Raw genomic sequence first — 17424 nt, 5'->3', positions numbered from 1 at the left:
TTGTCAATATGGCCTTGGGTGTGATATAACAGAGAACAGTCTACATTGGGCTTTCCATGAATATCAGAATACCATCTACTGGCAAATCTCCTTTTCTTTAATTTGACCGATTTTATATAGACAGATACAGGCGGGCATACATGCTCATTTAGCATTTGCCAACCAACCACTTGATGGTGCAAGTGTAACTCATATTACAGCCTTGACACTACACTATACATATACTGTGTGTGAGTGAGTGAGTGAGTGAGTGAGTGAGTGAGTGAGTGAGTGAAAGAGCAAGAGAGAGAAAGAAAGAGAGATAGAGCAGGTTTGAAGGGGGACTGATTGCCACAAAACTGATAATCAGAGCAATCGCAAACCATAAACTGTTTTACAGTTTAGAAGACAATGTTTCTTCGATTTTGTACCATGATATCATTGGTCCTCCTAGGATTTGGCGTTGCCTTTTCGCTGGGACAGAATTACACAGAACCTCTTGTTTTGGAGGGAAAGTGTCTGGTGGTTTGCGATGCGAACCCGTCTGTAGAGGGAGCATTGACCTCTTCCTTCGGGATATCTGTCCGGGCAAGCGGTACTAAAGTGGCTTTCTCTGCACTCAGGGGAACGAACCACGAACCATCTGATATGAGCAATACGTCTCCGACCATCTACTTTGACCAGGTTCGAGAATATTTATGTCTTTCATGATTTGTGTCTTTTCATGGGCTAATATTGACAATGTATGTTTGTGCTCTTTAGGACGTTTGATGTTTTTCTCATTGCAGGTATTAGTGAACATTGGCAACCATTTCAAGCTGCAAGCGAGTGTATTTCAAGCACCAAGAAGAGGCATTTACAGTTTTAGCTTCCATGTGGTGAAGGTTTACAACCGACAGACTATACAGGTAAGTGTATAGGGAGGTATGCCTTGTGATGCAATTGAATTGCTTTTCATGTCTTTTTCATACCCATTGCATAACACTCTGCAGGTAAACTTGATGCACAATGAATACCCTATAATATCAGCTTTCGCCGGGGACCATGATGTCACTCGAGAGGCTGCGAGCAATTCAGTCCTTCTGCACCTGGAACGGGAGGACAAACTCTACTTGAAGCTTGAGAGGGGGGATCTAATGGGTGGCTGGAGGTACTCAACGTTTTCTGGATTCTTGGTGTTTCCACTCTAATCACAACTCTCAAATCAAGTGACTTTTTTATTTTCTTCAAGGACGTTGGCCGCCCATATCTGGACTTAAATTATGAAGACATGTATATCTGACTGTGAGATGAAGTAGGCTATTTTGGCAATTTATGACGAAATTATTCCGTGCTATGAGGTTGGGATTTGTATTGCTGAATGTGACTGATTGTTGGTATGATATTATAGAAACTGCGAAGAGTAGCCTATTCAAGCGTTTGTCAGTTGCGCCCATTCAGTAGCTATCCATGGTCCTGAGACCGTAGACACACGGTAGCTGTCTGTTGAAACCACAAAACGCATATCAAGCGTACAGAGCCAATAGCTGGCAATTGAGTGTTGGCTCTAGTGTCAACGTTGTTGCAGTAGTGCCATTGAAATATTGTAATCAAATAACATTTTCCAAAGGTGTGCAAATGCAGGCTAGCTGGCATTTGGACCTATATTTCACATTGATACAGTGTTAATTTTGGCATTTTTTAAAGGGTTTAGTCCAGTCTTAGTCACTTTGTAATAACATCCAAATCAAATCAAATGTTATTGGTCACATACACGTGTTTAGCAGTTGTTATCGCAGGTGTAGCGAAATGCTTATGCTAGTTCTGACAGTGCAACATTACAACATTAAGTCACATTTGTGTCATTTGAATAATGATTAAGTCTGGTCATTGTCAAACAGTGCACCATTTTCGTAAACTAAATTCCCTTTAATTTCAGTCACATTTTAGTCACATCACATTTGTTTTGTCTCATTAACCTATAGTAAACATAAATCACTGACTCCCATGTGCACAAACATACATAACCTTGTCCCACCAACATATTTTTATGCATAACATAACATCATATTCCCTTCCCCAACAGCAGAAAAATGACAAACATATATTAGAATATGTAATGATTATCTGGCCATTCCCAATTCAGCCTACATATCGGCACAGTCGTATGGGTTGAACCTCCGTCACTGGGCCATTGCAATCAACGTTCCACAGACGTTGCAGCCACGTTGGTGTCCAAAAGTAGAACAGGGGCTAATGACTTTGAACGGGATCGAATGAATGTTTTGCCCAGTGATGCAGTCGAGTCACTAAAACCCAAGTCCGAATTGAGTCCCAAGTCCCCTGTGCTCGAGTTCAAGTTTGAGTCACCAATGTTGTTCGAGTAAACGAATGGAGTCACGAGAAAAAAATGTAGTCAGTAAATTGCTTGCTATCCATTTTTATTTTTTTCTGTACCACCAAATGTGTGCATATCTGCTACTGGTAACGTTAATGTTACCAGGGCCACGTTCAGTTGCAAAACTTTCTCGAACATTGCAGACAGTTCCAGTCGGTATTCACGTAGAAATAATAAAGAATTCCCTTGACCCACGACAACAAATTGGGTAAAACCAACATTATTTCCTATTGAAATAACAAAACATCCCGAAAAGCGGCTGTGTTGTTTTATGTAGCCAGGTCAAAAGTCCTGACCTACGGTTCTGTTAAGCTCAAAAGTAGGGAAATAAAGCCGGTGAAAAGATTAATCGTTAGACATGTTGTACTATTATTACATGTCGTTTTGTAATTGACTAAAACAAGCAGACTAACAATAGAATTGCGTTTGAAAACGGTCAGGTTTTTGCTGTGAGCTAATGGGGAAGCCTAGGTAACCTGTTAGTTTTTCCCACATATAGGTAGGCCGCACAGTTATATTTAATAAGGAGTGGGTCTATATAAATCCCAGGAATAGAGCCAACATCCATTATTCAACATGTCAGTGAGGCATGTTTGTTCTACATAGCATATTTCTGTCTGAGCTTTAAAAAATGTGGTCCTGTTGAACCGCCCCATGTTGTCAGCTATTCATAGGTGTCACCTCAGTCACTCGGTCGCTTCCTGCTGTTATGAACGTTCTCAGGCCGCTCTCTATTGGCAGCGCCAGAATGGTGCCATAAAGTCGTGGAAAACCCAGTCATTCTGGATGAATGGTCTGGTCTGCAAGTAGATTAGTTTTAGAATGGCCTGCGATGTGCTTAATGAACGTAAAATGCGGTCGCTAATGCTGTTGTTTTTAATTTCATAAAGTAGCTTGTGTTTCTTAACCAGGCAAAGGTTAGTTACAGTTTTTGACAATTGCTTTACACATGATTTCTGAAACTATGGCTCCTTTTCTCTAGGCTCTACGCACAAAACGCCAAAACACACACACAACATGCAAAACGTCACACATCTCTTGAAAAACCAAACACTTCATTCAAAACAATTTAAACTCTTCTCAAAATGATGTTTTTGCATCAAAACTCTACACATAAGCCATCAAATGATTACATCTTATACACACCCAACTACACACAGATGTGACAAATGTAAAACACTACTATCATGTGTCTTTTGCATGTTCAGTGTGCAGTGGAGTCCACAGCAGTTTGTCATAGCACTCACACGTACATGTATGTGCACACATATATATACAGTATGTATGCATATTCCGTATACATTTACACTATAACCAAAAATGCAAGGGGGAAAAATAAAATGTGTTCCTTTCTCAATTTTTTAAATTTTCATCCAGATTTCGGGATGAACAGTAACAGACAAAACAAACACAGTAGAAGATAAATAAATAGGCTTGTCCTTGTCCTCCTCCTCTTCCTCCTCGTCTTTGTCCTCTTCCTCCTCCTACTCCTTGTCCTTGTCCCCCTCTTACTCTCATTCCTCTATCTCTCTCTCCAAAATTGGCCTCCATTTTTGTCCAAACCAAGAAAGCCAACCTGAAGCTTATTTATACTGCTTAAGCTCTGATGTCTAAGTAAAGAAATTCATTTTCACACGTGAGCACTGGGTGTAAGTACTTGGCAAATGCGTGTGGCATTTGGAATGGCAGTGTTTTCCAAACAAAACACAAGACCTGTTAGTTTTGAATGATGTGTCTAATGTAGAGAACTGTGTTTATTGTTTAGCAAAAAGTGTGTTTTACAATTGCAAACTGAGTATAAAGCAGATAATGGGCGTGCAATTTTGCAGATTGGTCTGAAGACTAGGTATATGAGTTAATGGTTTCACTGAGTGTGCCTCAAGTATCACTTTACTGTGTAAAAGATTGTAAAAAACTGTAATTAACTAGAAGACTGGTGGCGACTGGTTAGCTACGGGGAAGCAAGATTGTATAAACCGAAGCAGAGCCTGAACGCAACCTGTATGCTTGTCTGCTCACACTCATTGCTTGCTCCCCTGCAGCTCACCAGCTGATGCAGGGTGTGGCAGCAGTCCTTCCCACTGCTGAACTGTGCTTCAAACTGCTAATATTAATTGTGCTTACCACTGAAAAGCTCTCAATCTCTCCCAGATAATTTAGTCTCGTCTTGTTTTAGTTAACTGAAATTAATGTTTTAATTTTTATTTTAGTCTCATCAATTGACACTGAAAAGTAGATGTTTGAGGAATATTTTAGTCACTATTTTTGTTGACAAAATTAAAACTGCATTGATATATGTACTGGACAATTTAACCTGTAAATAAAGACAAGTGACTAGAACCTCTCCCTGTGTGTGTGTGTGTGTGTGTGTGTGTGTGTGTGTGTGTGTGTGTGTGTGTGTGTGTGTGTGTGTGTGTGTGTGTGTGTGTGTGTGTGTGTGTGTGTGTGTGTGTGAATATGTTAGACCTCAGAACTGCTGGAGGGTGACTGCTAAATTGTGCAATTCTTTGTTTTTACATTTTAGTCATTTAGCAGACTCTCTTATCCAAGAGTGACAATACAATAAGTGCATTCAACTTAAGATAACTAGGTGAGACAACCACATATCACAGTCCTAGTAAGTACATTTTCACTCAATAAACAAGTTATCAGCAAAGTTAGTGCTATTAGGAAAAGAAACATTCAGGTTGTTGTTTTGTAATATAAAAAAATATACAAAAATGGGGGGGGGTGTTATTTAGGATACTATTTTTCTGATGGTGGTGATGTAATTGGATTTTTCAATGACTCTATGCAAATGTATGTTTTTCAACAGGACAATGACCCAACACACCTCCAGGCTGTGTAAGGGCTATTTGACCAAGAAGGAGAGTGATGGAGTGCTGTATCAGATGGCCTGGCCTCCACAATCGCCCAACCACAACCCAATTGAGATGGTTTAGGATGAGTTGGACCGCAGAGTGAAGGAAAAGCAGCCAACAAGTGCTCAGCATATGTGGGAACTCCTTCAAGACTGTTGGAAAAGCATTCCAGGTGAAGCTGGTTGAGAGAATGCCAAGAGTGTGCAAAGCTGTCATCAAAGCAAAGGGTGGCTACTTTGAAGAATCTAAAATATATTTTGATTTGTTTAACACTTTTTTGGTTAATACATAATTCCATATGTGTTATTTCATAGTTTTGATGTCTTCACTATTATTCTACAATGTAGAAAACTGTAAAAAATAAAGATCAGGATGTCAGACTGGGGCGACGGTTCACTTTCCAACAGGACAACGACCCTAAGCACACATCCAAGGCAAAGCAGGAGTGGCTGTGGGACAAGTCTCTGAATGTCCTTGAGTGGCACAGCCAGAGCCAGGACTTGAGCCCGATCGAACAACTCTGGAGAGACCTGGAAATAGCTGTGCAGCAACACTCCACATCCAACTTGACAGAGCTTGATAGGATCTGCAGAGAAGAATGGGAGATACTCCCCAAATACAGGTGTGCCAAGCTTGTAGCGTCATACCCAAGATGACTCGAGGCTGTAATTGCTGCAAAAGATGCTTCAACAAAGTACTGAGTAAAGGTTCTGATTACTTATGTAAATGTGATTTTTCCTTTTTTTAAATGTAAATGATCAAAAATGCCTAAAAAACGTTTTTTTCTTTGTCATTATGGGGTATTGTATGTAGATTGATGAGGGAAAAAAAACAATTTAATCCATTTTAGAGTAAGGCTGTAACCTAACAAAAAGCGGAAAAAGTCAAGGGATCTGAATACGAAGGCACTGTACACATAGTTTTCATTTCACCTATCTATACCTAACTGTGACATGTGTATCATTTACCTTGACATTTTAAACCCCCCCCACTCTCTCTCTCTCGCGCTATGTCTCTGTCTCTCGCTTATCCATGGGGATACTGTATCCATCTTATCCCAGCAGCAGTCACGTCTGGTGAGCGTGCAACCCTGTGCCTTCAGAAAAAAGTACTCAGCTCAACAGCTCCTCAGCGTGTGAACACGGCTGTAGCCTTTTGATGTCTGTCCTCTGCATAGCAGTTCACACATTCCACAGCAGTGGAATGCCCAAGGACAAAATCAATCTGCTCTGCGCGACACCTGGCATGTTAAAGTCCGTAATCATACCTCTCTCTAGTACCGTTTGAACCTGATTTTAACATGGGTCCTTTGTCCTGATCTTATCTACATTCTGTTAGGCCAACATTTCCAGAAACATATGGTATTTAAATGTGTCTGTTATCAATCTGTCCACTGTCTGCATTGTGACCAGATGTCCTGGTCCCTTTCTTTATGCAAAGTATTTACAGCTATTCTTACAATAACTAAATAAATATTATTTTCTAAGACACATATTGATGTAATCAGTTAATCGTGCCACATGTCAATGATTTTAGAGGGTGGAATAACTATGATTTAAATGGTATCTCTGTCCAGATCTGTCTACATTTGTAAGATATCCAGACACAATGCGTGTCTGACTACCTCCGGAGGTGGGCAGAATGAGCTGTCTTTTGATTGTCTACACCTGTCTAAAAATGTGGGCAAGATCAGAATGTAGATAAAGTCAGTACAAAGGACACAAGTTACAACCAGGTATAAACAGGGCTTCTGAAACATCATGTGTATTTGCCTTTTCTTATCGAGATGGGAAGAGTCCTTTTCCCAGAAACCCAGCTGACCTTTATCCTGGCTGTACCTAGTTAACCCTGACTTTTAACGGTTTTGGAAAACACAGCTGGTGTTTACACAGACAGACCAATTTTGATCTTCGGCACAAGTGTTGGAAATTAACTGATCTGATTGGGCAAAAGACCAATTAGTGTAAAGATCTAAGAATTGAGATGACTGTGTAAACGCAGCCCACTTGGCACACAGAATGCTATTTTTTCTCTTAAATGAAAAGTAACTGCATGGTTACATTTTTTAAAATCACAGGCTGCGTTTACAACGGTTGCCCAATTCTGATATTTTCCCCAATTATTGGCAAAAGAGCTGATCTGATTGGTCAAAAGACCAATTAGTATGAAATATCAAAATTAGGCTTCCTGTGTAAACACAGCCATAGACATACGCATAAATATAGCTTTTCTAGCAGCGCTAGTTGAATGGCTACCTACACAGGCAGCCCAATTCTGATAATTTTTCAACTAATTGGTCTTTTGACCAATCTTATCTGATGTTTTCGCGTCATTTTCAGAGCTGATCTGATTGGTCAAAAGACCAATTAGTGAAAAAAAGATGAGTTTTGGGCTTCCTCTGTAAACACAGCCATAGTTCTTTGCAAGAATTTACCAAAACAACAGCATATGCTAGACTTATTGCTTGTTAGGAACATGCTAACGTTGCATTTCTTCTCGGTGATCTATAGTTGTTCCAGTGTGTTAATGGAAGACTAGTCTATCACTGTCTCTAAATCACCACGTGGTTTATGTTACTTCAATGAGTCATTTAGATGATGCTTAAATTGCTTTCTGCTTCATTGGTAGACTTGTTATTTTTTTAGATTACCCCAGTTGAATTATGTTCTCCCATCTGCTTCTCACAGTGATGACCACACACTATTTCATTCTGAAAACACGCAAATGGACATATGGTGTCCAGAGCACAGCTGGGGGCAGAGGGTGGTCTATAGCAGGCGGAAATGGTGAGAGACTTGTTTTTAGTGAGGTGGATTTTTAAAAGTATAAGTTCAAATTGTTTGGGTACAGACCTGGATAGGACAGAACTCTGCAGGCTATCTCTGCAGTAGATTGCAACACCGCCCCCTTTGGCCGTTCTATCTTGTCTGAAAATGTTGTAGTTAAGGATGGAGATTTCAGAGTTGTTGGTGGTCTTCCTAAGCCAGGATTCAGACACGGCTAGAACATCCGGGTTGGCAGAGTGTGCTAAAGCAGTGAATAAAACAAACTTAGGGAGGAGGCTTCGAATGTTAACATGCATGAAACCAAGGCTATTACGGTTACAGAAGTCATCAAAAGACAGGAGTGGAGTTGGGCACTGCAGGGCCTGGATTTACCTTTACATCCCCAGAGGAACAGAGGAGGAGTAGGATAAGGGTACGGCTAAAAGCTATTAGAATTGGTCGTCTAGAACGTCCGGAACAGAGAGTAAAAGGAGGTCTCGGGGCAATAAAATAGCTTCAAGATATAATGTACAGACAAAGGTATGGTAGGATGTGAATACAGTGGAGGTAAACCTAGGCATTGAGTGATGATGAGAGAGATATTGTCTCTAGAAACATCATTGAAACCAGGTGATGTCATCGCATGTGTGGGTGGTGGAACTGAAAGGATGGATAAGGTATAATGAGCAGGTCTAGAGGCTCTACAGTGAAATAAGCCAATAAACACTAACCAGAACAGCAATGGACAAGGCATATTGACATTAAGGAGAGGCATGCTTAGCAGAGTGATCATAGGGTCCAGTGAGTCGTGGGGTTGGTTGGGGTAGCAAGCTGGCAGAGGATGGAGGTATTTTTTTAGCCACCTCGTGTGTTTCCGTCGGTAGATTAGTGGGGTTCCGTCTGGTAGAGTGGACCAATCCAATTGGCAAAATAGATATAGTTATAGTGACCCAAGAAAATTTTCCGATAGACCTATTCAGATAGCAGTCGATAAGACAGCTAACGATTAGCGGGCCGAAGATGGGCGTTCAGGTAACGTCGCAGCGGAAGGGCCAGTTGGATAACTCCCTCGGGCAGATAACGTCGGTAGTCCAGTCGTGTAGGCCCGATGGGGCTCCACATCGGCAGTAAAACGGGTCCTTATAGGTGATTGTAGCCCAGGAGTGGCTGATGGAACTCTTCAGCTGGCTAGCTCCGGAAAAATGGATGTTTGCTCCGGGACTGACGTAGGCCAATAGTCACTCAGATTGCAGCAAGATCCAGGTATAAATGTCCAGAGCTTGCGGTAGAAATCCGTGGATATGGAGAGAAAAATAGGTCCGGTATGTTCTGGTCTGAGTCGCGTTGTACAAAACTGGCGATAGCTTTTCGAGCTAAAGGATAGCTGATGACCACCAACCGTGGTTAGCTGAATACTAGCATTGGCCAGTAAACTGGCTAGCTTCTGGCTAGCTTCTATTGTGGATTTCAGATAATACTTTAAAAAAAATATTGGTAAGGTGGGTTGCAGGAGAGTGTTTTGAAGTTGAGTTTAGAAAATAAAATATATTTAAAAAAGATATGCGAAGAAAGATGTAAATATATATATACATATGGGACAGGACAAGATGAGGACAAAGGACGTCTGACTGCTATGCCATCTTGGGAGATGTGATATATAATAAGATATATAATTTAGAAGCATAAAAATGGATGTAGCAACTACAGATTTCCCCTTTAAGTCTATCAAAAGTGTTTGAATTTGAGCATGTGTCCATTATCCTTTCTGAATTTAAAAGTAATCCCCGAAGTAATCATCTAGTTTTTCAAAAGTATCTGTAATCTGATTACAATATTTTAGCTGGTAACATAACGGAATACAGTTACCGTTTTTTTGTTATGCCTTACATGTACTCCGTTACTCCCCAACCATGCACGTACATGAAACAAAATGAACATCTACATTGACAATTAGCATTATTATTGGGAGACAGTCTTCATTCATTATTCAGTTGTCTATGTGTGGATAGGTCTATGATAGAGGGATGGTGTTTTTCATTGTGAGTGTGTTAGTTTTATTATTGTGCTCAGTTAACTTCCTGCTGACAGTTAGGAAAATATCCCTCTATTGGTTCACAGAGGCAGTGTGTAAATTATGAATAAGGGCATCTGTTCAAAGCTGTTATTTAATCTTATCCTCATCCTGATTAACTCAATAGGCAGGCACAAGCTCTTCACATTGTTGTTTGTCAAGAGTAGTCTTTGGCAAAGGTTGTCTGAATTCATAATAAAAGTGGTATTTTAGAATGATCTATTGCACTCCTCCTTTTGGGGTGGTAAAATGTCAATTTCTTTGCCATTTTGATATTCATATTCTTCTTTAGATCTTATTGAATGAATCCCAAGCCCATTTTCCCATGGCAACCTTGACATTAAGGTAGAATGCGCAAAATAATTTCCATATTTACCCACTAAGGACAGATTCAATCTTCATCCTGATTGTCAAACAAGATATCTGGCTACATCTGCATGTGTAGGCATCCAGCTCAAAGTAATCTCATACTTCAGTGAAGCTGTCAATGGCTGAGCATGCATGGCGTTCCACTGTATTATCTGAAATTGTGCTGCATAAGAACCCCTCTAATGTGAAGAAGATACATGCTGCACTGGATGAGAAGCTTTCTGGGGTTAGTGATGGCAGATGACATTCAGAATAAAGTATCAATGTGACAAATTATTCTGCAGGGCCAAGAACCCACTGCAAGTACTGTGATTACAGTGTGACTGTGCATCCTATGGGTGGACTGATGGAAAATAAAACGTACAATGATACCTCTACTATAAAAATAAATATGAAAAAAGAAAATATGCTATTTTATTACATTTAGGATCATTTAGATTTGTCATTTCATTTTTTAAAATTATAAAATCATCTTATTTTATATATTTTACTTTTAAGAAAATTCCATAAAATCCTTTAAAGTTTACAAAATTCTGGTTGTTTACTGGTAAACGTATAAAGTTACTAGTAATGTACCCTCCCTTTGCAACTCTAGTCATAGCGCATTAAGAAAGCAGGCAACTCTGGTCTGATGGTTGGGGCAGCTGGCAGGGCAGAGGTTACTTTGCAGTCGCCTGAGAGATACAGGATCCAGAGACACATGTTGAGAAGGTGTGGGATTAGGTTTCAACACCACTTTAACTGGAGGACAGTTCCTGGGGTGTAATCATTAGTCCAAACAGTTACAAACAGAACATTTGTTTCTATTGGACAAATTCAGGTAGGTCCCTCCCTTTTCGTTCCATTTGTTTCTGTTTAAGAAACCTATTGCTACAGAATCGGCCTACTGAATACGCCCCTGATCTCTGAAGTTTGAGAAGTACAGAGACACTGGTTTTAAATATCTATTGCGTAATATTAAGTTCATAGAGTAACATTTCCAAATGAAAACATTCTGTATAATGATGATTAAGAACAGACAGACTATGTTATGGGGTGGCGGTAGAGAATTGAAAATAAAAATAAAAGAGAGCCGCACACTCTTGGAGCTCAGATGCAAAAATGTAATACCAACGTTTCGACAGCCAAGCTGTCTTCATCAGGGTGTCTTCATCATACCCTGATGAAGACAGCTTGGCTGTCGAAAAGTTGGTATTAAATGTTTGCATCTGAGCTCCAAGAGTGTGCGGCTCTCTTTTATTTTCATTTTCAAGTTTCTACTCCGCTAGCCAGCACCTCGTCTTTATAGGTGTGAGTTTCTTTTTCTTCTAGATCATGGGGTGGCGGTAGCCCAGTGGTTAGAGCGTTGGACTAGTAACTAAAAGGTTACAAGTTCAAATCCCTGAGCTGACAAGGTACAAATCTGTCATTCTGCCCCTGAACAGGCAGTTAACCCAATGTTCCTAGGCTGTCATTAAAAATAAGGATTTATTCTTAACTGACTTGCCTAGTTAAATAAAGGTAAAAATTATCTGTGAATGCAGTTTATTAACAATCATAAACACCCCTCATTGAAGATGTGCAATAAATTGAAGTACAGCCTTTCAAAAGGGGGGGGTGAGACATACCAAAACAAGTAGGTAGCATTTCATGACCTGAAAAGTAACAAGGTGAGGCATTTTATCCTTACAGTGACAGGCAAACAGTCAAGTTTAGGCTGCACAAACAAGCCATTATCTCGATTTATGCCAATACAGTCGATGACGATTAGTTCTCCCAAATTACAGCATCAGATGTTGTACTTAAATTTTCTTTCTCCATATACTCAATATAATTAACATGCAATGAGAAACCATCACTGAAGCAAAAGAAAAACAACTTTACTAAAGACTGAGCAGAGAGAACTTTCAGGTATCAAACTCATACTAGCTAGTAGCTACAGTACTAACAAACTAGTTTAATGTAAGACAACAAACCACATAGGACAATGCAGAAATGTGGAGTGTAGTAATGATTAGAACCATTTGTGCTTTATATAACAAAACACTTGGTCCATCAAAACACAATTAAAAGAAATAATCCAATGCTAATTTTTTAAATGTAGATTTGATTACAGTTCAATTTCAATTCTTTGCTTTGAGGTTGGGAGTATAACTGTATGCTCTATATATATATATCAGTTGCTGGCATTGGCTGTTGAACAGATCACTAGATAGGGAGACATTGTACTGTGTTACATGTATTGAAATCAAATTCACAAAAAGTATTTGTAACAGCCAAGAAAAGGGGTAAAAAAAATGTAAAAATGAGGACTAAGTCAATATATCACTGATCAAAAATGTGCAAGAAAGTCCAACTGAGTTTAATTTAAGCCCTTCAGTAGTGCTTTTCCTGCAAGTAATCTTTCATCTTGTTTGGCAAAGGCAACTTCTGGATAAGGTCGATCCGTGTGTACTGACGGATGACAAACCGACAGAGGTACTGCATGGAGCGCACCTGCATAAACCTTGAGATAGGGTTTGTAAGTCGGACAGGATACATTGCAGTCCCTGGTGTGCGAGATCGTGAATAGCAAAAGGCTCCACTCTCAGAATCTATGATTGAACATTCTATGAGTTCCACTATTGATATGTGACCCTCCACATCTGGCTGTTCGTAGAAACTGAAACTACCATTGGAGTGTTCAATCCTGGTGTGGAGGGTCTTACCCTGTGAACGAAAGCTCAAGCTCAAAAGATAACGATCGTCTGAGCTGTCTCGCACCAAGAATGACCCATCTGGCAGGCTGGCAAGTTTTTCCTCAGCTTCCCAACGCGTTATAGGACCCCAGTACCAACCCTGCTTGGCCAGTTTCTTTAGCTCTACTGTAAGGCTGGTTACAATCATGGGCCCGCTGTGCTGAACAGCATCATAAACCCTGCCAACGCCAGGGACTGAATTGGGGTCAAAGTTGAGATGATGCAAAACTCTCTCTGCACCATGTGAGTGAGAAGAACCACCATATACTAGGAAACTCCTTCGGATGTGACTACCAGGTGGCAGAGAGAGTAAGGGGGAGAGAGGAGGCTCTATTCTAGAGTCCTGAATCAAGGCACATTCAGCATCAGAGAGCAGTCGATTCACAGATGGGTCCATGAATATATCTGGTGACATCAGCTTCTCCTGGTCAATGGGCTCTTCATCTACAAAAGGAGGGAATCGCTCAGGCTGAGGCACCTCATGCATTGGAGAGGAACTATCCAAACCTTCTGCAGGGTCAAATTCATCATCTATAGGCATTGCATAGTGTATATAGTCCTGAGATGCTAGTCCAATGATGGCAGGTACATTTTCATGGTCAATACCTAGATGCAAATCACCATTCTGAGGCTCAGTGTTCTCGGTTGAATCCTGAAAAGGCCTATCCCTCTGGGGGTCTGGGAATTCTTTCAGAATGCCATTCAGAGATGGGCTTGGGTCTGATGAATGTATCATAGCTTTCACTTTCCCATCCATTCTAATGCATGTTTCCTCAGAATTTGCTGCCCTGAGGGCCCATGGCGTGGGGCTATAATGGTGACTATTAGATCTTAGATGGTGTTGTGATTTGACATCATGAAAGAATATGGGTGCTGAGGAGCACAAGACTGTGTCATCTTCACTGGTCACCGATGTGGAACTTTCCTTGATTTTATTTTTCTGCTTTGCCGAAAGCCTTCTTTTCAGTGATCCCATAAGACTCTCACCCTTGGAGCGGTTCTTAGGGCCTTTCTCCTCCTCATGATTGAAGTCGTTACGAACAAGTTCTTTGCTGTAACATTTTCCAAACACTGAATCTGTTGAGATGTCGGTAGCTGAATTTGGCTGTGGTACAATATCCTTTCCCTCCTCTCTGCTTTTTAGGTTGAATGACTTTCGTATCGTTTTCAGACAGATTTTCTTCATTGTGGAAGTCCCTCAGACGTGGGGAGGCTCATGGATGTATGGATGGCCACAAAGGTTGTCCTCCAAAAGCTGTCATCCCTGAAAAAGATCAAACATATTTTTCCATTCATTTATTCCACATCGAGGAAATACAAAGACTACAACATAGCCTTGCAGAATTTGCAATAACGTCGAATTGAATACTGCAGTTTTATCAATCATGACTACCTTTCTACAGTATGTTTTTCAACTGCTGTTGATTGGTGAAGAAGCCTGATAGATACAGCCTGCTGCTAGTAAAAGCAAAGACACCGATAACTTCCCCTTTCATCTAGTCATTTGAGGCTAACGTTAGCTTGCTAGCCAGCTGGTGGTCCACCCAAGAAACTAAGTTAGCTAGTTACCTTCTTTACTTCGATTCACTTTTGATATTACCCGTCACCCTCTTTTAAAAACTGTTTCCATATGAAACTGCCAAGACCGATGCATTTTGAGACAAAGTACTATAGCTACTGTTAGCTGCTAGGCACGCAAGTTAACTAACGTTACCGTAGCAAGCTAACTGGAAGTAGAGACCCCACACGAGACAACCGAAAAACAATACAAACTATGTCAAACTGGTTAGTTATCTACTTAAATATATTTATATTGTTGGTATATCCATTGCAGAAATGCTGTAGCAAGTTGCACATTTGTAACTAGGTACTCAACTAGCTGGAACTTTTCAGTCTCCCTTCCTGTCGTTGTCCTTTGTTTACATGACGCTTGCATTGTGGGAAAATAGATACTTCTTCGACGGGGTCAGAGTTTCTAAACCCCGAGATGCAACATCGCGAGACTACCAGGAACGCTTGCGAAGCAGACCAGTCCCGGGATTGAAGAAAATAATTGTATAACTAAAGTAAACCACAGCCTGTCTGTCCTATCCAATGGAATCAAATGAGTCATAGTGGGCAGAACAAGCAAAGAGTTGTGCAGAGCCAAATACAAGCTCGCGAGATCCTATTGGCGCGTTCGAGAAAATATATGCATATTTCTCAATTCGCCTATGCGACAAAGGGTAAAGTCTACAAAACTGTGTCCACTCTATTCGAAACAGATTGTAGTTTTGGGAACAGGAAATTGTATTGAGATCAAATTTGTCATTAATGAGAAAATGTGCAGAACGTTGGCCAAAATCCAAATTGTTCATCTTCTTCCACTGCTAATGTTGTGCCTAAATGCTCCCCCTGCCAGAACCCCCTTCGCGTGAACGCGTACGCACTCAATTCTTCATTGCTGCGACTTGCTTGCGAGTTGGGATTTCTTATCACGTTAGGCTGCGTTTCATTTTATAATTATTATGTCGGTTTGATCGCGGGGGAGGCACTGGTAATATCTGTTTTCGGTTTTCGGTTTGGCTATTTGTTTCAGGTGCTATAACTAAATCTATGCCAAAATTCGCCGTTTTCTTGCCTGCCGACCCCCCCCCCCCTCCCTTCTATTTTGGGACTGCAAGGTCTGGCACGATTCAGAAACATTTTGGTGACCTATCATGCCCTCTGATGAGTGCCACAGGAAGTATTAGACTAGTCACAAAAGGAAGTGGTTATTTCAGCATTAATACATTTCAGAGCCCTCTACTGTTCTCTCTATCCATCCCTCAATCCCCCATCCCATCCTGCTTTTCCCTCTTATGGCTTTTCCTAAAAAATGTTTTACTTTTTCTGTTTTAATTTTTAAGAATGTAGGTACAGTAGTAATAATACAATAATAATGATACATTAAAAACATATCCATAATTACAGTAAACTGTTATAATAATATACATTAAAAAATACAAATAATAATATATGTATAATAATATAATAAACAAAACTATGACTGAATGTGCCTCCATGAAGAATCCCTTCCCCAATAAGTCCCTTCGCCCTCAATAGGACACCCCAAGCACCTTCACCATCCCCATCAACCTCCCCCCACCACAAAACACAATAATGATAATAATAGAAATTTAAAAAAAATATATATATACACATACACGTACAGTACATATACATATTCACAGGACTCTCAACTTATCCCTTATCTCTTTTCATACATCAGATATGCAGGTGACATTTCCACCTGGATGTCAGCACATAATCAGCAAGACGGAGATGCTCTTCATCTGAGGGAATACCTGCCCATTCTCAGATGTCAGATAATCCGAGATGATCACGTCATTTACATTCCAGCCCTTGTCAGCTCCAGATTTGACTACTTCAACTCACACTCTGCTGGAATCCCTGCAGTCTCATATTAACCTCTGTTATTAATCCCTATATTGTAATCAATAAAGTGTTTCATAATGTTGTACTTTTATTAACATATATATTCAGATCATTCCTGAGAGAGACAAGGTGTAATATCTCCAGATGAGTGTGTGGTACCCTTCCTCACCCATGCCAACAAGATGTTACTTCTTGTGGGGTCTTTGCCTTGATAGTAAGTATGAGAGTATAAGTAATGTACAATTAACCTACTGAAAATATACTCTCAAAATGTTTCTAAAATAAATGTTTCTTTATACTCTAATTTTGCTTGTTTTGGCACACACTACTGGTCAACATGAGCAACCAAAATGATTCTGAAGTGTGCCGGGGGGGATTTCGGCAGGCAAGAAAATGGCCTTGCTGAAATCCTCATCCCCCTAGAGTCAAATACTTTCTATAGAACAAACTTCACATCAGGATAGGCAACCAAAATGAATAATTCATGTATGTGTGTTATATTAACTATATTTCTTGAACTGCATTGTTGGTTAAGCCTTTCACAGTAAGGTCTACCTGTTTGTATTCGGTGCATGTGACAAATACAATTTGATTTGAAGCCAGCTGCACCAATGTGTCAGAGGAAACACTGTCGGCCGAGGTCAGCTTGCAGTTGCCCTGCCCGCCACAACGAGTCACTAGAGCACGATGAGACAAGGACATCCTAGCGGGCCAAACCCTCCCCTAACCTGGACGATTGGGCCAATTGTGTGCCGTCTCTTGCGTCTTCTGGTCACAGCCGGCTGTGACACAGCCTGGGATCGAACCCGGGGCTGCAGTGGTGCCTTGGCACTCACGGTTGAATTTTCAATTTCCAACTTGAGTATTT

General features: G+C 40.5%; 2 protein-coding genes across 4 annotated transcripts; one reads left to right on the top strand and one right to left on the bottom strand.

Moving 5' to 3' along the window:
- Window positions 1–328: 328 nt before the first annotated feature.
- On the top strand, window positions 329–2012 carry LOC135558739 (cerebellin-2-like). The gene is made up of 3 exons (XM_064992823.1): window positions 329–663; window positions 768–887; window positions 972–2012. Exons 1-3 carry the CDS (start codon window positions 391–393, stop codon window positions 1167–1169), a joined length of 591 nt encoding a protein of 196 aa, XP_064848895.1. The 5' UTR covers window positions 329–390; the 3' UTR covers window positions 1170–2012.
- Window positions 2013–11929: 9917 nt separating this feature from the next.
- Window positions 11930–15667, bottom strand: LOC135558737 (suppressor of cytokine signaling 6-like). Of its 3 annotated transcripts, none has more exons than XM_064992818.1 (2): window positions 14533–15667; window positions 11930–14403 (listed from the first exon to the last, which is right to left on the bottom strand). In XM_064992818.1, exon 2 carries the CDS (start codon window positions 14323–14325, stop codon window positions 12778–12780), a length of 1548 nt encoding a protein of 515 aa, XP_064848890.1. In that variant the 5' UTR covers window positions 14326–14403; window positions 14533–15667; the 3' UTR covers window positions 11930–12777. The 3 variants fall into 3 exon arrangements, with proteins under 3 accessions (XP_064848890.1, XP_064848891.1, XP_064848892.1); XM_064992819.1 differs by having other exon boundaries at window positions 14709–15667; XM_064992820.1 differs by having other exon boundaries at window positions 15016–15667.
- Between the last annotated feature and the right edge of the window lie 1757 nt (window positions 15668–17424).

The sequence above is a fragment of the Oncorhynchus masou genome, chromosome 17 (genome assembly GCF_036934945.1).
Source record: "Oncorhynchus masou masou isolate Uvic2021 chromosome 17, UVic_Omas_1.1, whole genome shotgun sequence".
Classification (NCBI taxonomy): domain Eukaryota; kingdom Metazoa; phylum Chordata; class Actinopteri; order Salmoniformes; family Salmonidae; genus Oncorhynchus; species Oncorhynchus masou.
Note: the sequence above shows the minus strand (reverse complement) of the source record. Positions and strands in the feature narration are given on the sequence as shown.